At 45.1% G+C, this 17491-nt stretch overlaps 1 protein-coding gene across 3 annotated transcripts; it reads left to right on the top strand.

Annotated features, from left to right (window-relative positions):
- The first annotated feature begins 18 nt into the window (after positions 1 to 18).
- oma1 (OMA1 zinc metallopeptidase) lies at positions 19 to 17347 on the top strand. 3 transcript variants are annotated; one of them, XM_042056481.1, is made up of 8 exons: positions 19 to 111; positions 1256 to 1484; positions 1767 to 1940; positions 2188 to 2295; positions 6902 to 7030; positions 9395 to 9469; positions 11495 to 11644; positions 15740 to 17347. In XM_042056481.1, the coding sequence occupies exons 1-8, from the start codon at positions 95 to 97 to the stop codon at positions 16028 to 16030; spliced, it is 1173 nt and encodes a 390-aa protein (XP_041912415.1). In that variant the 5' UTR covers positions 19 to 94; the 3' UTR covers positions 16031 to 17347. The 3 variants fall into 3 exon arrangements, with proteins under 3 accessions (XP_041912415.1, XP_041912413.1, XP_041912414.1); XM_042056479.1 differs by having other exon boundaries at positions 22 to 1016; XM_042056480.1 differs by having other exon boundaries at positions 22 to 1016; positions 6902 to 7074; positions 15740 to 15882.
- Positions 17348 to 17491: the final 144 nt, after the last annotated feature.

Consider the following 17491-nt stretch of genomic DNA (forward strand, 5'->3'; position numbering starts at 1 on the left):
ATTACAGCGGAATGTTTTTGTGGACACACTAATATTCATGCTGGAGCAGCTTTAGACAGTTTGCCAGATAAGTTTTGATAAGGTCACAGTGGAAATGACCGCGCACAGTAGGTATGACTTTTGCTCATTTTAAGGAGTAGTTTTTGACGAGGATGTCTAGAACTGGTAATTCTAATGGACCGCGGGGCACCTACCTAGCTTGCTAACCTGAATGTTAGGAGAAGTTGTATGAGATTGCGTCGGAGTCTATCCTGACTTGTCTTGCTGTGCTAATCAAGGCAATGTCCGTATCAGTCCGTAAGTGAAGACTCGATTACCGTATCAAGGAGAATGTTTCCGTGCATACATTTTTTGAAGATGGAAATGTTTTGTTTAAATATGTTATTGGAACTATATCACCTTGAGCTTAGGCTGCAATACTAGTCTCCTCTCGTGGCGCTAAGGTAAATTCACCAGATACATTTCTTTCCCCAGAGCACATACCAAAGGTCTGTTAAAGGGATAACGTTCTTAGATAATTTTGAAGAAACTAGCTTTGTGGTAGGCCTATTTGTCCAAGGCTACATTTCAGTTGTCCGGAAAACTAGAATGGAGTTAATGTGCGTGCGTTTCGTAAGACAGAACTTTTTGCGTTCTCTTCCAACCAACAGCCAAGCTTTTATTCTTAAATCGCTTAGATGGTATTGTGTTGGTAGAGGCGAGCTACAGAAATGCTGTAGGCCTACCCCGTGTTTAGAGAGTGTTCACGGATCTCGGAGCATTCGGGTGTTTGGAAAGAAAAACAAAACCTGTCAACCTTCAAGAGAGCTGACAAGCCCGAACCAGTGTCTCAACGCAAGGACAAGCCTCAACACTTTTGGCAGCCATCGGTTAAAAGGGAATTTCAACATCGTCTCTACCGTCACCTTACGGAAACAGTTTTTCCATACCTCTGGGCGTCTACAAGCTTTACCTGCTCCGCTTCTGTGGCTTGTGTTAAAGCCAATTCAAAAGCTCCTGGCCATTATACTAGGCAGGTAAGACCACACTCGAGTAAAGGGTTATGTTGTTTGTTTTTGTGACTGTTAGAAATCATTGGCATCTTGTTTGTGGCTCTCAATATAGGTTGTGAAGGATTTTAATTGTCAAAGGATCTTCTCACTCCTACACAGCATCTGAACAAGAGCACTTATTGTGAATACCAAGATTAGGGATTTTGTGGATTTGCATCAGGTCCCACAGAGATGTCAATACTGTGATCACACTACTCTTTCAGGAGCCTCAGGAAGTGGTGGATAGCACTTTCTCCCAACAAGCAGCAGCTTCTGCGTGAGACGGCATGGCGACGAAGGTGGCACCTGGCAGCCGGAGCAGCAGGACTGCTGGTTGTCATGGCGATCTTCCTGCTCACACACCTGGATGAGTCACCGGTGACGGGACGCACCAGACTGCTTGTGTTCAGCAGGGAGAACTTCTTGGAGCTGGCCAACTTGACTGCAGAACAGGTGAAATCATATCGGGGCAGACATGGTATCATATCATGCAGTCATGGTACTCAAACGTTGTGTACATATGAATTACATTATTCTTTGTTTGGTTTGTCACTGATCTAGATATTTCAATTTCTCTATTAGTTTGTCTGTATTATTATGTCGTGGCGTCGTCAGACTGTGGGAAATTTCAGGCCAAAGAATCTTCAGATTAATCTTAAATGTACCTCACTTTTGTACCCTCATCTCTTTTCCCCACCTTAACTCTTCTCCTCTAACCTCCCCTCTGCCCATCAGCACATGGAGGAGTTTAAGGACATCATCATCTCCCCAAAAGACCCCAGGCACCAGGTGGTGGAACGGGTGGTGCAACACCTGGCTGAAAGGAACCAGGACATTGCTGAGATCTCCACTGTACCCTGGAGCGTCCACGTGGTGGACAGTCCCACCATGAATGCCTTTGTGCTACCGGTAGGACCTACAGACATGCCACTTTAGAACATTACATTTTGTTCACTGATTAGAGAATGGAATTTACAATTTGATTTTATATAATCAAAATGGTAACACATGGTTCATCCATTGAAGTTGAGGAAACAGGGTTGATAAGGAATCTTTGTACAATTCAGAGTGTGACGAATAGTTTAGCCAATCATGGATACTCACTGATTGAAATGACATGTCTCAAATAGTCAGTATTGTGATATGTGTGAAACAGAACGGGAAGGTGTTCATCTTCACGGGGATGCTGGAGGCAGTGGCAGACATTCATCAGCTGACCTTTATTCTGGGACATGAGATGGCCCATGCCCTCATCGGACACTCTGTAAGTGGAACTACATACTGGGACTAAACAATTCATTATGTAAAGTCATGTCTAGACCTATGACTATAATTACACTATCAACTTGCCGCACGATAAATGAAACTATCGACAATAACTTTTGCAGACCTCGATATTGCGTAATTTGTTTTCAACATACTTGTACATTTGTGTTTAAAAGTCGTGTCCTAAAATATTACAATGACTAACCTAAAGGCCTGAGTGTACTTCTGCGGATACGGCCATGACGTACGGTCATCCAGTCGTGCGCCTCAGTGTCTCTAAAGTGTTTTCCTTTAGTTGTTGCAGATATGCACAAGCTGAGTGCCATTGGTGTTTGAGATAGTATCTCCGCATCCTGCAAATCTACAAATCTTCTCTCTACCCCTTCATAACCAATTTACTCCTCGATCTTCCTCTCATTTGCTTAGCCAGTAGTTTGCAGTCATCTCAGGATGTCTGTGACCCATTTGCATGCACGTCTCTGCTAAAGGCATATTTAGCATAGATTATGAGGCAATAGTTGAAAACTTGCATACACAGTCCTATGTTTTCAGTCTCTGACAGAAGCAAGGAAGCATGGCAATACAACATTTTTAAGTAAGCTAACTCATCTGAAACATCACCGTCACATCCAGTTTTCTGAGCTGGGGACAGAAAAATGCTGCTGCAGAGGCACTGGCCCAGGAAATAATAATGAGTCCTCATCAGATTTAATTCACTTCAGTGATCTTTAGTGCCGTGTCCAGCCTGCTTAATGTCAGCCTTTACTGGGTCTCAGAGGGTCATGAAATTGAAACTATGGTCCATCTGTCTTTTGGCAGTGGAATAGAGACATTTGTATTGTGAATTAGTACTGATGCTTCACATACTATAGTGAAGGTTTCAGTTACAGTGTGATTGTCCACTCTTAGGCACATGTTATTGTGCAGTAATTGTGCCAAGTAGTTCCTCTAATTGTGCTGAAACTGTAGTCTCGGAGTCTAATGTGGTAAATTGTCTTGGCGGTTTGCCGGTTAATGGGGCATGTGCATGATGACTTTCAGGGATCACGGGTCATCTCTCTAGAGCTTTCTGAAATTTTGCCTGATTTATAGTGAGAATTTTGTCATTTTGAGATTTAGAAATAACAAAATAATGGAAATGTAACCTATTAAAGGTCAGTTGCCTGAATTCCTGAATTCCTACATGTACTCCAATTTTAAGTGCCTTATAAAATGCCTTCACAAAGAGTATGTCTACGTGTCCTCCAGTGCAGTAATAATTATATATATTGCTGTATTGTTGTTTCATAAGACCAGGAAAAAATGTCTTTCAGTCATTTCCCACAATCCTGTTGGTGACTCATTATGTAATTCACCTCAGAAAGGCAGGGGCATCTGCTTTTAAGATTGCTCTGAGTTCTCTCTGTCCAAGGCCGCTTTGTTTATTCACTGTTTTTATGTCTTGAAGTATCTTGAGTCTTGAAGTGCTGTGTGCTCTGAGCAATCCTCTCAGGGAGTACACGCATCCTCAGCTGAACTGAGATGTCATGCATTTTCTGTAGTCTTCCATTTGGCAGGCGTTTCCCTCTAATGATGGGATGGCCACCCTGTTTCCATGGCACTCCCTGGATCCTCACACGAGCATCAGCGCATCTTTTATGCGGTCATTTAAAACTGTTTAATCTCGGCTGATGCCTCGCGTCAGCCTTCCTGTCGGAGGCTAGCTTGAATTAAAATGAAGACGACACCAGCATTTTAGACAGGGTTGGTAGAAGGGGTAGCATATGCACACTGCTTGTGAATTTGAAGGGTTTCATTAATTGCAGAGTCATTGCATCAGTAAGTGCGGTGACATTGGGTGTGAAACCGAGGGGCCCTGGTGCTGTGGCGGGTGGGGGGTCAGAGATCGCTGATGTTGTTCAGGGTGGAGGCTGCAGTAGCACACGTCTGCTCCAGGGCCACTCGTGTCTGTCTGCTTTTCATCCTGTACACCTTACGGCAGGTGTATGTGCGTCAACCCCCACCACCCCCGCCCGTTCCCCTTCTCTCCTAGCAGGGTAGCACTCCGCCACTGTCGCTGTTTATGGAAATGAGGACGTGAGTCAGGCTGCATGTAGTCAGAAGTCGCAAAGTGATTCCCCTTCACATTTATTTTAGGCATTTATTTTAGGCATTCCTGTGCCACAGCTGAACCCAGAATCCTTATATGCCAAGCAGCTACAGAGGCTAGTTGGGTCTATTTTAATTTAATTCAATTCAAAAAACTGAATTTATCCCCGAGAGGCAATTTTCTCTACGCAGGCATAGTGACATAACAAAACATATAAGGGGGGGTGTTAGTCCCAGTCCCACATTTTTGTCCCATTCACTCAACCCAGCGAAACTTAGTAGCGAGTGTAGTGCATGCCGCCTCCTACCTGTAAGCCCCTTATGTGGACCACAAAGAACGAGTTGTTTTTTTTTTATCATTGATCATTATAAACCTGATTTGCTATGGAGCACTTGTATAATCGCTACTTAAAAACATTGTTTGCTGTGGTGCACCAAATGGCCAAAAAGGAGGACACTCTACCTACTGTAGGTCTAGACAGAGGGCTAGAAATCCTGATGAATGGTCATCTGAGACGAACAACGGCTATTAGCTAACGCTATCATTGTGGCTAAGAACCTTAGCTACATGTCAGAAAATGTATTGGATAACAGCCGGAAGAGAAAATTATAGTGCTGTTTTTAAGTTACATGGTATAACCGCATTTATGTTTCACAAATACACCAACAATCAAGTTAGCATAGGGGAGGTTAACATTATTTTTACTGTTGGACGTAACATTAGGCTGGAAAGACAATACTGGAAATTTAGATAAAGGATCACTATTTGGCTGTCCTTTACTTAATTTAAAAATAATTATCGGCTGTCATTAACGCAGATACCGATGGATTGGCAAATAGCTAATATCGGCAGATAATATCGGCACACCAATTTATCGGTCGGGCTCTACTCTGTATGTCCAACATTCTCCTCTAATACTCAGTGTCATTGATGTATGGAGTGCACAGACATTAATGTCACATGGTGTTTAAAATTGCTGTGCAGCTGAATGACGCTGCAGGTTTAGGGTTTTATGAAGAAGCTGACGTTTTTATCTGTAGTTGAATCAAGGCTGACAGTCACAGGATTCAGCATTTGGGCAGCCGTGGCCTACTGGTTAGCGCTTCGGACTTGTAACCGGAGGGTTGCCGGTAGTGATGGGCAAATGAAGCTTTGGTGAACCACTGAACCACAGCAGTGTGAACCTAACGACACTAGCTGAAAAGCAAAAAGATGGCCGCCACACATACATTTTTCAACATAAAAGTCCTTAGCAAACCAATATTTTTGGTTACCTATACTGGTTTGGGTAAGGACTTTTATGTTGAAAAATCTACATGTGGCAGCCATGTGGATTTTTTCATTAGTGTTGCTGTGGTTTAGTCGTTCACCAAAGCTTCATTTGCCCATCACTAGTTGCCGGTTTGAACCCCAACCAGTAGGCACGGCTGAAGTGCCCTTGAGCAAGGCACCTAACCCCTCACTGCTCCCCGAGCGCCGCTGATGTTGCAGGCAGCTCACTGCGCTGGGATTAGTGTGTGCTTCACCTCACTGTGTGTTCACTGTGTGCTCACTGTGTGCTGAGTGTGTTTCACTAATTCACGGATTGGGATAAATGCAGAGACCAAATTTCCCTCACGGGATCAAAAGAGTATATATACTTATATACATCCAGTATAGATTTCACCACCAGGCCGACTAGAGTAGATTGAAAGTGATATCTGTGTGTCTGCTCTGCATTATCTAAAATAATGGCAAATGGCTTACACTGATGTTTGTTCAAGCACTTTCATGTTGTGTATGGCTTTCTCTGAGGAGAGGGGTTTGTAACTTACCTGTTGTTATGTTTAGCGGAGAATATATGACTATGGTCCAGGGCTAATTAGGAACAGCCATGGTCCCTAATGATTTATGTAATATTTTGGTTTTGATGAAGCACTTTTCAAAGATGGAAACATAGCCTTTGGGATTTTGAAACTCCTGTTCCTTGAAGTGTGTAGAGAAGCAAGTCTGGGGTTAGTAGGACAGGCGAGATTGCATCTGACTATAGCAATACTCTTGAAATATATCCTTCTCACCCCCTTTCATTTTCTACCTCTTATTTTCGCTCTGCACCGCCCCTCCCCCCTTCTCTCACTCTGAAATAAAAAAATAGCTTTAATAGCATGGCTACAACTATGTGACAAATAGGGTGTTTTAACAAAATGTGTTTATTTTATGAATTTATCATTTTATATACCGGTAATACATGTTTGTACAACATATTCTCTCTGTTTTTTTCTTTCTTTTTCTTTCCTTCTTTTTCTTTCTTTCTTTTCTTTTGTTGTTTGGTTTTAACCAAAGCGAAAGTGACTTACAACATGGTAAACAGTTTAATGCTTTTTAAAAAAATGTTCTCAACAATTCTCGAATCATTTAAATCAATTTAAAAGGTAGAGTACAATAAATATTATCTGTGTCTCTGAAACACATGACTATTTATACAAAATGTATTTGAATTAATTGTCCATCTTCTCTCTGTCTCTCTCGGTCCCAGGCGGAGCAGGCCAGCATGTCCCATGTGGTGGACTTCCTGTCCCTGATCCTGCTGACTGCCATCTGGGCCGTGTGTCCACGGGACAGCCTGGCTGCGCTGGGCCATTGGATCCAGGGCAAGCTTGTGCAGGTGAGGTCCATTGGGCCTCCCCTCTGGAAACCAGGCAACAGTGTGTGTGTATCAGTGTATGTTTGTGTATGTGCGTCTCTGTGCGTGCATGTGCTGAGCTGTCTGTTTTCACTGAGCACGCACTCACTTCTTAAAGAAGTATTAATCTGATCACTCATTGCCGTATTCCCTTTTATGGATGACCATCTCACAAGCCCACTTTCTCTTCCCCTAAAATGACCAGGGGCCTCATGTACAAAGCTTGCGTAAGCACAAAAATTCTGCGTACGCCACTTCTCACGCTCACGTCCGGATGTACGAAGACTGACTTGAACGTGAGTGTGCGGTCCTCCACGCATGTCTGGCGTCATGTCTGGCGTACGCACATTTCCAATGTGTATCATCAGTTGGCGACACTTAGAGGCAATGCAGCGCAACAACATTAGCTGATCGCGAGTCTAGGCCTTTATTTGCACAGTATATTGTGAAACGTGGGTTATTAAAAATGATAACACTTCGAAAGTAGGTCAATGTTTCTATATAAATGGACATGCAACATGCTCAAATTCTACTAAGTTATATGCAACAACCTATCTATAATAACAACTGTAGACTTGTGAAACCTATAGCCTACACATAGAATAGAATGGAATGTGAAACCTATAGCCTACACATAGAATAGATAGGCTGACTAATAAGCGTGTGATTGACTGCATAGGATACTTCGAGTAAGCATTCACATTATTATTGTCACACGTGTGCAAATATAGGGATATGATCCAGAAATTGTAATGTTGTGGCGATGTGGCCTGGATCAACTTTGTTTATTCCACCTCGAGTGCGCGATGCGTGGTAGCCTACTTGGACACGATTGATTTCATGTTTTTTTAATTAATGCAGTTGTGTTGTAATGGTTCAAATGCATCAAACCCAGTTATGCGAACCCTGTCACCTACATGCAGACTGACCAATAATTCTGCCACGGTCTCTGACCCTATAGTGCTACTTTTTGCCTTTTGTTATTAATTACAGATGAGAAAGACGTAAGATTCTTGCCATTTCGTCGGATAAACACTTCTACCTCGCATTCGCTGGAGATAAACTTTTTTTTTATTAATTTGATGATTGCAATTATTAAACTTTGGAGCAGGTTCAAGTATGAATGGATCCACAAATGAGTTTTCATTGTTATTAATATTGCGGGATAAGCCATTTTGTCTTAGCAGAGGTCTGCTTAATTTCATGTTAATTGGGATGTACAAAGAAAGGCTGCGTGGAATGCTGCGTACGCAGTTTCATACATCAGGATTTTTTTGTGCGTACGCTACTTTTCAGGTTTGCACGTACGCAATGTTTTAGTATGAAATCCATGCAAGTCTTTGTACATGAGGCCCCTGGTTTCTAATGCATGAGGGATGTAAATGTCCAAAAGGAGATGACCATGCACTTTTGCTAATTATGATAGAGTAAGGAATGTGTGAGCGTCGGGCTTTAATCTAGCTGCCCCTGTTGCATGGGGGTCAATCTGGAGCAGGAGGCAATAATGGGATCAGGGGACTCTTGAACCCTCTAATGTACTTCCTGCAAATGGCCCCACTACCTATGATATGGCCCAGGCATGTGGATAGTCACAATCAAAGATTTTAGAGCCTATGATACGGCCCAGGCATGTGGATAGTCACAATCAAAGATTTTAGAGCGCTTGAAAATCTTTGGTCATTATCAGCTTTTGCATCTTTTAAAAATGGTAGAGGATGAAAGAAATCTGGCATGACCTCAGAATCTACGCCACCTTCAGTCAGAAAGGGATTGTGGGATGTTTATCTAGTTATGGGTTGCGTTTAGCATTTAGTGCAAAATAGCTGTCTAGTGCGTCAGACAGTACAGGCGTTCTATTATTGTTTTTGTGTTAAACCTGCAGTCACTAACACTCTCTGGTATCGATCTCGGGGTGTTTGACATACATCAAGCGCTCAGTAAAATTGAGTTACTGCACAGTCCGCCGATTTCTCCACGGCAAAGAGCGTCTCAACGTTACGAATAATAAAGCCCTCGGCTCGCCGTTACAAAGCGAACTATTCTTCCCAGGCTTTTCAGGCTGGCAGGTTTCCTCTTTAAGAAGAACTGCTTCGCTGTCACATATTCTTGTTTTTTAGAAAATTAGGTAGCGTAGGCAATATCTCAGTGAAGACAGGCTTTCAAATGAAGCAGAAAAATGGTTGTGTGCCAATTTTTTTCAGGAACTGAGTTTTTGAAATGGAACACTTTGTAAAAGTCTATTCCATTTGTTATCTCTCTGCCATTCTCTTGGCTCTCATCTCTCTGGGTGATGTCTTTCTCCATGTGTCCTTCTCATACGTCTGTTTGTGTGTGTGTTTGCTCCAGTTCATGTTTGATCGGCCGTACAGCAGGAAGCTGGAGGCGGAGGCGGACCAGGTCGGACTGCAGCTGGCTGCCAAGGTGCTGCCGCCGCCACTGTCACCACGGTGATGCTGATGCTGTCTCAACTAGCGGTTTCCTGTGTCTCCTGTGGCACTCCGACACAGGGCCTTTGTCTCTCAGGGCCACCTTTTGCTTTCAGCTGGCAAACGTCCCTGTGGCACAGTGAATTAGACTCAATTGTAATTCCTCACAGTGATGACTCTATAGCATTGTGGGTCCATTGTGTGCTATTGTTTGAAGAAGCACACCTGTGTTGCGGTCCTCTGTGTGTCTGCTCTGTGTATGACAAGAGTGACTGTTGCACAATGAAAGCAGTTTGTCCAGTCTAATGGGGTTTAGGCCTAGAAAGTCTCTTAGGCAGCTCATATATATTTCCAGTGGAGCATCACCTGTGTTGTAGCGGTTATTCTTTTAGTGTACCTTTTGTTTGCACGGACCCAGTTGGGTGTTGCACTCAGTGAATGAGCAAGTTAAGATGCTGAAGGATTTATGTGTGTGTCAAATAAAAGTTGAATAAAGAGTTGCCCTGTTGGGCATAACGTAAGTACGACTTTCAGTGTCCGAGTGAACACAATGGGAGTAGAATATATGCAGAAGATGCAGTTACAACACAGCTGATGTTCCACTGTAAATATATGAGCTGGCTAAATAGCCTTCTGTGCATAAACCACATTCTACACAAACCTGGTTGAAATGATTGTTATTAAAAGGCTCATGGACAGCAAGGGTCAGACTGCCTTGTCAGGGGAAGATGGAAAACAAGCAATGTTAGGAGGGAGGGGAGATGGTGCAAGACTTGGAATCCCTGTGTTAGATCAAGACAATGTGAGATTATGTCCATTACATTTCATTAACAAGCTTAAGGGACATGGATGCATAGAGGACGAATAGTGAAAAAAAATTAGACAAAGACATACATCGAACACATACATTAATGAGATAACACTGCTGAAGTGCCTCATTCTGCCATTCTGTTCCATTGACATTGGTGATCATTTTCCCGAGGTGCCACTAGGTGGCAATGTTGACAAGCGCTTTCAAAGCTCCTGCTGCCTGGTGCTCTTCCTCCGTTTGGCTTGAGCTGATGGAGATTCAGTGGGGAGAAGCGGGTCAGTGTTTTCAGATGTGTCTGGTGGAGAGAGAGAGAGAGAGATGCCCTCAGTCAGTCAGTCAGTCAGTGTGTGTGAGAGGGATAGAGAGAATGCAAGAGAGAGAGAGAAAGAAAGAAAGAGAGCTTCTGCTGTAACACATGCTCAGAGAGGCCCACATCACATGTGGAGCTGAGTGAAGGACAGAGGCGGTTACCTAGACAACGGTTCTGGAGACCTGCAGTGGTAAGTGGCACAGTGGAATGTGACCCGTTTTGGTGGAAGCCCAGTGTAATTGGGAGTGCTTGGCCTAATTCAGGGTACTGGAACAGTCCTGTGCCGTGTGAGATGTAAACTGCCTGCGGGGGTGCATGAGATGTAGGCTGTTGTCCTGGATACTGAAGAGCACTCAAACCTGTGACTAAAGGAGCCATTTGCCATAAATGTGTACCACTGCTTTGCTTATGGCCTGTTTACATGCAGAGAGACTCCCGTATGACCCCAGTAGACTACATGAAATATGGCGACGTAAGTGCATCATCCATTTTAGGGTGTCAGCTCAGGTGAACGTATTCCTATATGGATCTCCCACTGGCTACTCTCTTTCAGGATGCCCATCTGTCTGCCTTGCGCTCTCTCTCTCTCTCTCTCTCTCTCTCTCTCTCTCTCTCTCTCTCTCTCTCTCTCTCTCTCTCTCTCTCTCTCTCTCTCTCTCTCTCTCTCTCTCTCTCTCTCTCTCTCCATATTTCACTGTTCTCTCCATCATTGTTTCCCTTTCCTCCTTCATGTTCTCATTTTTCCATCCCTCATATTTTTCTCTCCTTTTTTCTTTTCTTTCTTTCTTTCTTTCTTTCTCTGCCTCCTCCATCCCTCATCTACATCTCTCTCTCTCTCTCTCTCTCTCTCTCTCTCTCTCTCTTCTCTCTCTCTCTCTCTCTCTCTCTCTCTCCCGTAGGCGTGTGCGGACGTGCGGGCCGGGCCAGTGTTCTGGCAGCAGATGGAGATCTCGGATCAGCTGCGGGGCGAGCCCACCGTGCCCGAGTGGCTCTCCACCCACCCGTCCCACCGGAACCGGGTCAACCAACTGGACCGCCTCATCCCTCAGGTACACACACACACACACACACACACACACACACACACATACACACACTGCTCCCCACTCCACACAGGCCTGCTGCTGCAGCTCATTAACCCTACATCCTCTGGAACAGCAACCAACTCAACCCTCCCCCCCACACACACACACACACACACACACACGCACACGCGCGCACACCCACGCATGCACACACCCTGAGTCTGGCGGGGATGCTCGTCTAGACGTTGGCAGCACAGCTTGTCTGGGCTGGGCTAGGCGAGCGGTGAGCTGGTGGGACTGTGGGTCGGAAGTTGTTTTGACTGCGGGTTAGAGCCGGAGAGCGGTTAACGGGAGGACGGGAGACGGTGGTGCTTTAAAGAGCAGCTGTTAAGTTAGCGCTGCAGAGGCAGGCTTAGCGTAACGAGATGCCAGGAGACCGCTCGGTTTTACTGCTAATGGAGACCTGTGGCAGTGAAGGCAGAGTGGTGTATACACACACACACACACACACACACACAACATACACATACACATACACTCAAACACATACTCACTTTCTCAGACAGAAACTGGCACACATACAAATGAACACACACATACTGTCCGTTCCTTTCAGGTAAGTTGTCAGGGTACAATGAAGCAGCTGTAGAGTCAGGAAGTGCATTGTAAAGAGAGAAGCTGGAGGCTAGAATGTAGGTAGGGAGGGTCTTCTGGGAGAGAGAGAGAGTGTGGAGCCACAGGCTGCACGTCCAGTCGCCCAGGCTCCTAGTGACCAACAATGGGCAACCCTGCTCGTTATAAACAGCCGCATCTCCTCAATAATTCACAGGACATTTGCATTGGCCGTCACGGAAGACCGATTAAGCCATTAGCCGCGCAGCGGACTCGACGCCGGAGAGGAAGTTGGCTAGTCAAGAGGGACGAGAGTGAGACACGTTTGGCCCCTATTGGCGTCGGCAGTCCTGAGACACACACCCCCCCTTCCCCCTCTCCCCCCAACACACCCCTCTCAACGGAACGTGTGCTCAGTAGCCCCCAGCATCGGCTACCAGACCAGACGGCCTAATGGTATCTGTGTCAGGAGACTGCGCTAAGCACTCCTCCAATGCAATCTTTTTTGGTTTCCTGCTAAGCGCGTGCAGCGCTGTGATTGCATCATCCAGAGCTGCTTGCGCACACTCTAGTTGAAGAAGACATTACCTCAGATGGAATCATCTTCCAGCTAGTGCTAATTAGGCTAAACATTTGCGCTTTCTCGGCCTCACAGATCTGGCTGTAATGTAATAAAGAGTTCTTGCATTAGTGGTTTGCCGATTGATCTCCACAGCAGCAATATTCTTCACTTTTGTTCCCTCCTCCACTCCCCCCCCCCTTCTCTCTTTCCCTCCTCTCACTCCTTCTCTTTGGTCTCACTTCCTTCTCTAGTCTATTTTGTTTTTACGTTCTGCATGAAGCTTTTTACTGTGATTGTGAGTACAACACCACAGGCCCCCTCTGCCTTTACACCGTTTTGTTATGGCGTCGTATCTTTGGATGCCTCTGGCATATTTCCCTTCGCTGCAGCACATACCATTTAGTTAAAGGTAGCATTTTGTCTCTATGGTAGAAAAGATCACCAGAACTTAAACTCATCAGGACTGAAGGGCAGCAGTAAAGAACATGGCCACGCTCCAAAGTAGCTGTCATTTATGCGTGTGTGTGTATGTGTGTGTCTCTGTGGTTGAGTATGTGTGTGTGTGTAGTTGTGTTTGTGTGTATTTGTCACACACAGGGGCTCACTTAACCTTGAACATGAACTTTAAGCTGCAGAAAGGAATCCTGCCTCCTTGCTGGCAGTTAGGTGCATCAAACGCAGGGGGAACAGATGGCGAAAGAACTAATTGTTCATCAACTGTGTGTCTGTGTGTGTGACTGCCCTGGTGTGTGTGTGTGTGTGTGTGTTTGTCTGTTTGTTACTGCCTGTGTATCTGCCTTTCTCAGTTATCAGCATACACCCTTAGGACAACTTTTCTAATTCCAATGTGAACCACTTTCGCTGTCTAATTTCTGAGAGCCTCTTTAACCCAGAGCATGCCTCTGTTTAGCGGTGCCAATTAACATGGCTAGTGCACAGCCATCATTCGCCACACACATACACATACACATACACACCCATACACACACCCTCACCTCGCCTGTTAAATATCCAGTTTGAAAGCCAACAGGAAGAGACGTTTTTCACCCCTTCCCCACGGGGGGCCTTTTTGACTTTGGCTCAGACCATCTTCCTCGACCTCTGTGTGCGTGGTGTTTCAGGCCTTTGCGTCAGCTGGATGGATCTCTCTGGAAAAATCCTCACACGTATCGACGTGCAAATGGCTTTTAAGGCCGAGGCTGAGGCCGAACAGCAGCAGTGAGTGGCGGCCTGCGGTGTGCTGGAGTGGAATTGATGTGTGTGTGTGTGTGTGTGCTGGTGGGCAGAGGAAGGGCAAGGGGGAGGAGGAGGAGGAGGAGGAGGAGGAGGAAAGGCGAATGCGGTTGTGCCTCACGCCTTGGAAAGTTACAGTCTGACGGGTTAGAGTAATGTTGTCAAATAAGCCATTACTTCAATTCATCGTGTTTCCTTACTCTCTGACAACATATGGTGATCATTTTTGGAATGGTTACAGTTTATTTTCCATTATTTGCTAAATATTGGACCTTTAAAAACAAAATATACAAAAATGAATCTCAATATCCTCCATAATCTCAGGATGTGCTGTTTACCTCAGATTACCTGATGACACACATAGTTGTGTGTTTGTCTGTCTGTGTTTGTGTGTGCCAGTCTCTCTCTCTTTCTCTCTCTCTGGATCTATGGATCTCTGTGTGTATGTGTATGTTTGTGTATATGAGCTTGTGTTACTGTGTGTATGTGTGTAAGGTCTGTCTCTGTGTGTATGTGTTTTTTAGTGTGGCCAGGTTGAAGTGAAATAGCTGTATATGTCTCCTGTCTGGATGGCTGTTGTAATACTAGTTGAATGAGAGCAGCTTTAATAAAGAGCTGTTTACTTAGGCGGTGTATTTCTGTGCCATGGAAACGACCCTGATGACCTCATCTTCAAACACACACTCGCTTCTTTGGTCTCATTACATGCTGGACAAAATCAGAAACGTCTGTCGAAGAAAATCCTTTCACATCATCTCTCTCTCTCTCTCTCTCTCTCTCTCTCTCTCTCTTTCTCTATCTCTCTCTTTCTCTCTCTCTCTCTCTCTCTCTCTCTCTCTCTCTCTCTCTCTCTCTCTCTCTCTCTTTCTCTCTCTCTGTCTCACCATTTCTATCTATTGCCTCAGTCCCCTGTCATGAATGTCAATCAGGTGGGATAGGTCCGTGGAGGTCAGTGAATATAACCACAGACCTGACCTCAGTGACCCACATTAAGCCATTCACACTCACAAAGCATGTGAAAGAAGAGGTCTAAAGGGAGACGTTTTGAGAATAGATGAGAGAAGGGGGAGTGGTCATGACAGCCCCGTGCTGTCTAACCTGCTGATTCTAATATACGGAGGGTGTTCAATGACTCCTCCATGCAGCACAGCTGGCAAAAGCACGATGCCGGTAACACCAATACCAAAGGACTGGGTTCATCCTCCAGGCAGCTCGCTAGCCGCTAAAATGCATCACCTTTTTACCTGAGTGGAGGAGCATCTGCATTCTGCACGCGTGCATGACTACCTTGGGCTACACATTAGACAGGCTGATAAGCGGCTTCAAGGCCGACATGCCTTAATGTTGAAATGGAAGGGTGAAAGCAACTTCAATGTACAGCCACATTATGCATTAGGATGAAACACAATTTACGAGCAGATTAAGGAGCAACAGTGCTTTCAACGTGGGCAAATTTTGATGGGAAGACGACATTTTATCTATGGGAAAAATTAAATTGCGCTTTTGCGTTGCATGTAATTTTAAGGAGAGTGGAAGATAAAATGTGTCATAATGTGCTTGCGAAATTACATCTTACATACATTTCACACAAATACACAAATGTACATTGATGTGAAGGTTTGTGTTGGGTAATAGAGCACATGTAAATCTGTCTGCCTCAGGTGAGAGGTCAAAGGTGAAAGGTTATCTGTCTTCTCCCATGTCACCCACAGGCTCTGGAGCTGAGGGCCAGCTGCGACTGTCCGGCGCTGCCCGCCACTGACCCGCGGGCCGTCTTCTCCAAGAGCGTCCGCCAGCTGCTAAACAGCGTGAAGGAGCGAGAGAGTGCCGAGAAGGCCAAAGAGAAGGAGGGGAAATTGTCTATCGTCTCTGGCGGTGGTGGTGGTGGTATCTTCCTGCCACTTCCCCAGGCTCCCTCTCCCCTGGCCCCTGGGCCCCCAGGCCAGTTAGGGGGAGTGCTGTCCCCCACGCCAGTCCTCTCTCAGGCCCTCCCCAGCAAGTGACACTCAGGAGAGCAGAACCATACACTGGACTTTACCATCAATAGTAACACTCGGCAGTGGTCACCAGTAGCATTGTATTTTCCCACTAATCATCTGTCTTCTTCCTCCTCTGTTTCTCCACTGATCTGTCAGACTTGCCTTTAGCCTTTTTCCTGTTGGGAGATTACATGTACGTACATGTGAATGTATCTTAAGGTCTCCTCCGGTTAGCTTAGCAGTGCAGGATGTTAGTGCTCTGGATTCTGCATGTTAGGAAACCTATATCAGAAGGCTGATATATAAACCTGGATCTGGTCTTCAGCCTGAGATGCATAACCAGGCATGGCCACAGGGACTAAGCCTTGAAATTCACACTAATATCCTTATGTGATGTGTAATGTGACAATCTCTCATTTCAGTGATGACATAGCACAGCTGTTACTGTGTGTGTGTGTACTCTGATTTACTGTTCAGCTGTGTGTGTGTGTGTGTGTGTGCGTGTGTGTGTGCGCATGCGTGTGTGTGTGTGTGTGCGTACGTGTTAGATGGATGAGGCGTAAGTGTAAGCCTGTTTCATTAGAGTGTAAAATGAGTCGGGATGCTCTCGCGTAATGTTGACCGCATTTCGCAGCGCAATATTATCGCGTTAATAATGAAACCGCTCTAAATGTGGATGTGATTAGCCGTAATCGTCTGATTAGCATAATGGCCCCATACAGTGGGTAGCATTATGATGTGCATTATTCATCAAAGGGCCCAGGCACTTCCTTTAATGTGTGTGCTATAGGTTCCGGGCAGTGACGCAAGCAGCGCACTCTTCAAACCCAGTCTGACTCGCTCCAGCCTCGAGGACCAGATGAATTTGAGTGTTTCTCTATCAAGTGCAGAAGTCGAGGGAGCAGAAGAAAGTGGTGTGTCAGTACAGCGTGTTGGAGGCTTTTTTTTGCCAACACTGTGGTACCTCTGTTAGTAAGGAGGGAAGATGAGAAGAGTTCTCTCTCTCTCTCTCTCTCTCTCTCTCTCTCTCTCTCTCTCTCTCTCTCTGTGTATGTAGGTCAGGGTTTGCACCCCCCATTGTGTGCATGTGAACTTCTCCAAAGGGTCCAGGTCAAGAACATGACAAAAGGGTACTTAAAGGCAACGCACATTGATTTCAATTTCACTGCTGATTTTAAATATTTTGACTTTAGGACCTTCAGCATATTTTTGACATGGTCTCTGTGTTTTGTTTTTATTTTTGAAAGTATCATTGAGAGTGGAGGGAGGTCATTTCTATAACTCAATAGCAATATTTTGCTGTGTTGAACATCAGGGAAATAAATATTTTACTGTAAGTACCCTTTGTAGCCTTTGAGCACTATGTGTTTCTGTGTGTGCTTTCTTATTTGCACGTATAAGGAACAAGCTCTGTGTGTGAGTGTGTGTGCGAAACTGCAGTATTTCCCTTGGTGATGTGCAGTGGAGGCAGACCTGTGTGGGGTC

This window comes from Alosa sapidissima, chromosome 12 (assembly GCF_018492685.1).
Source record: "Alosa sapidissima isolate fAloSap1 chromosome 12, fAloSap1.pri, whole genome shotgun sequence".
Lineage (NCBI taxonomy): Eukaryota > Metazoa > Chordata > Actinopteri > Clupeiformes > Clupeidae > Alosa > Alosa sapidissima.

What these genes read in the sequence shown, in the direction of transcription:
- oma1 (XM_042056479.1), top strand. Translation starts at nt 589, where the DNA reads ATGGAGTTAATGTGCGTGCGTTTCGTAAGACAGAACTTTTTGCGTTCT. An exon ending in CTGGCCATTATACTAGGCAG is followed by an intron (nt 1,017 to 1,255) that starts GTAAGACCACAC and finishes CTACTCTTTCAG; the next exon opens with GAGCCTCAGGAAGTGGTGGA. An exon ending in ATGCCCTCATCGGACACTCT is followed by an intron (nt 2,296 to 6,901) that starts GTAAGTGGAACT and finishes TCTCGGTCCCAG; the next exon opens with GCGGAGCAGGCCAGCATGTC.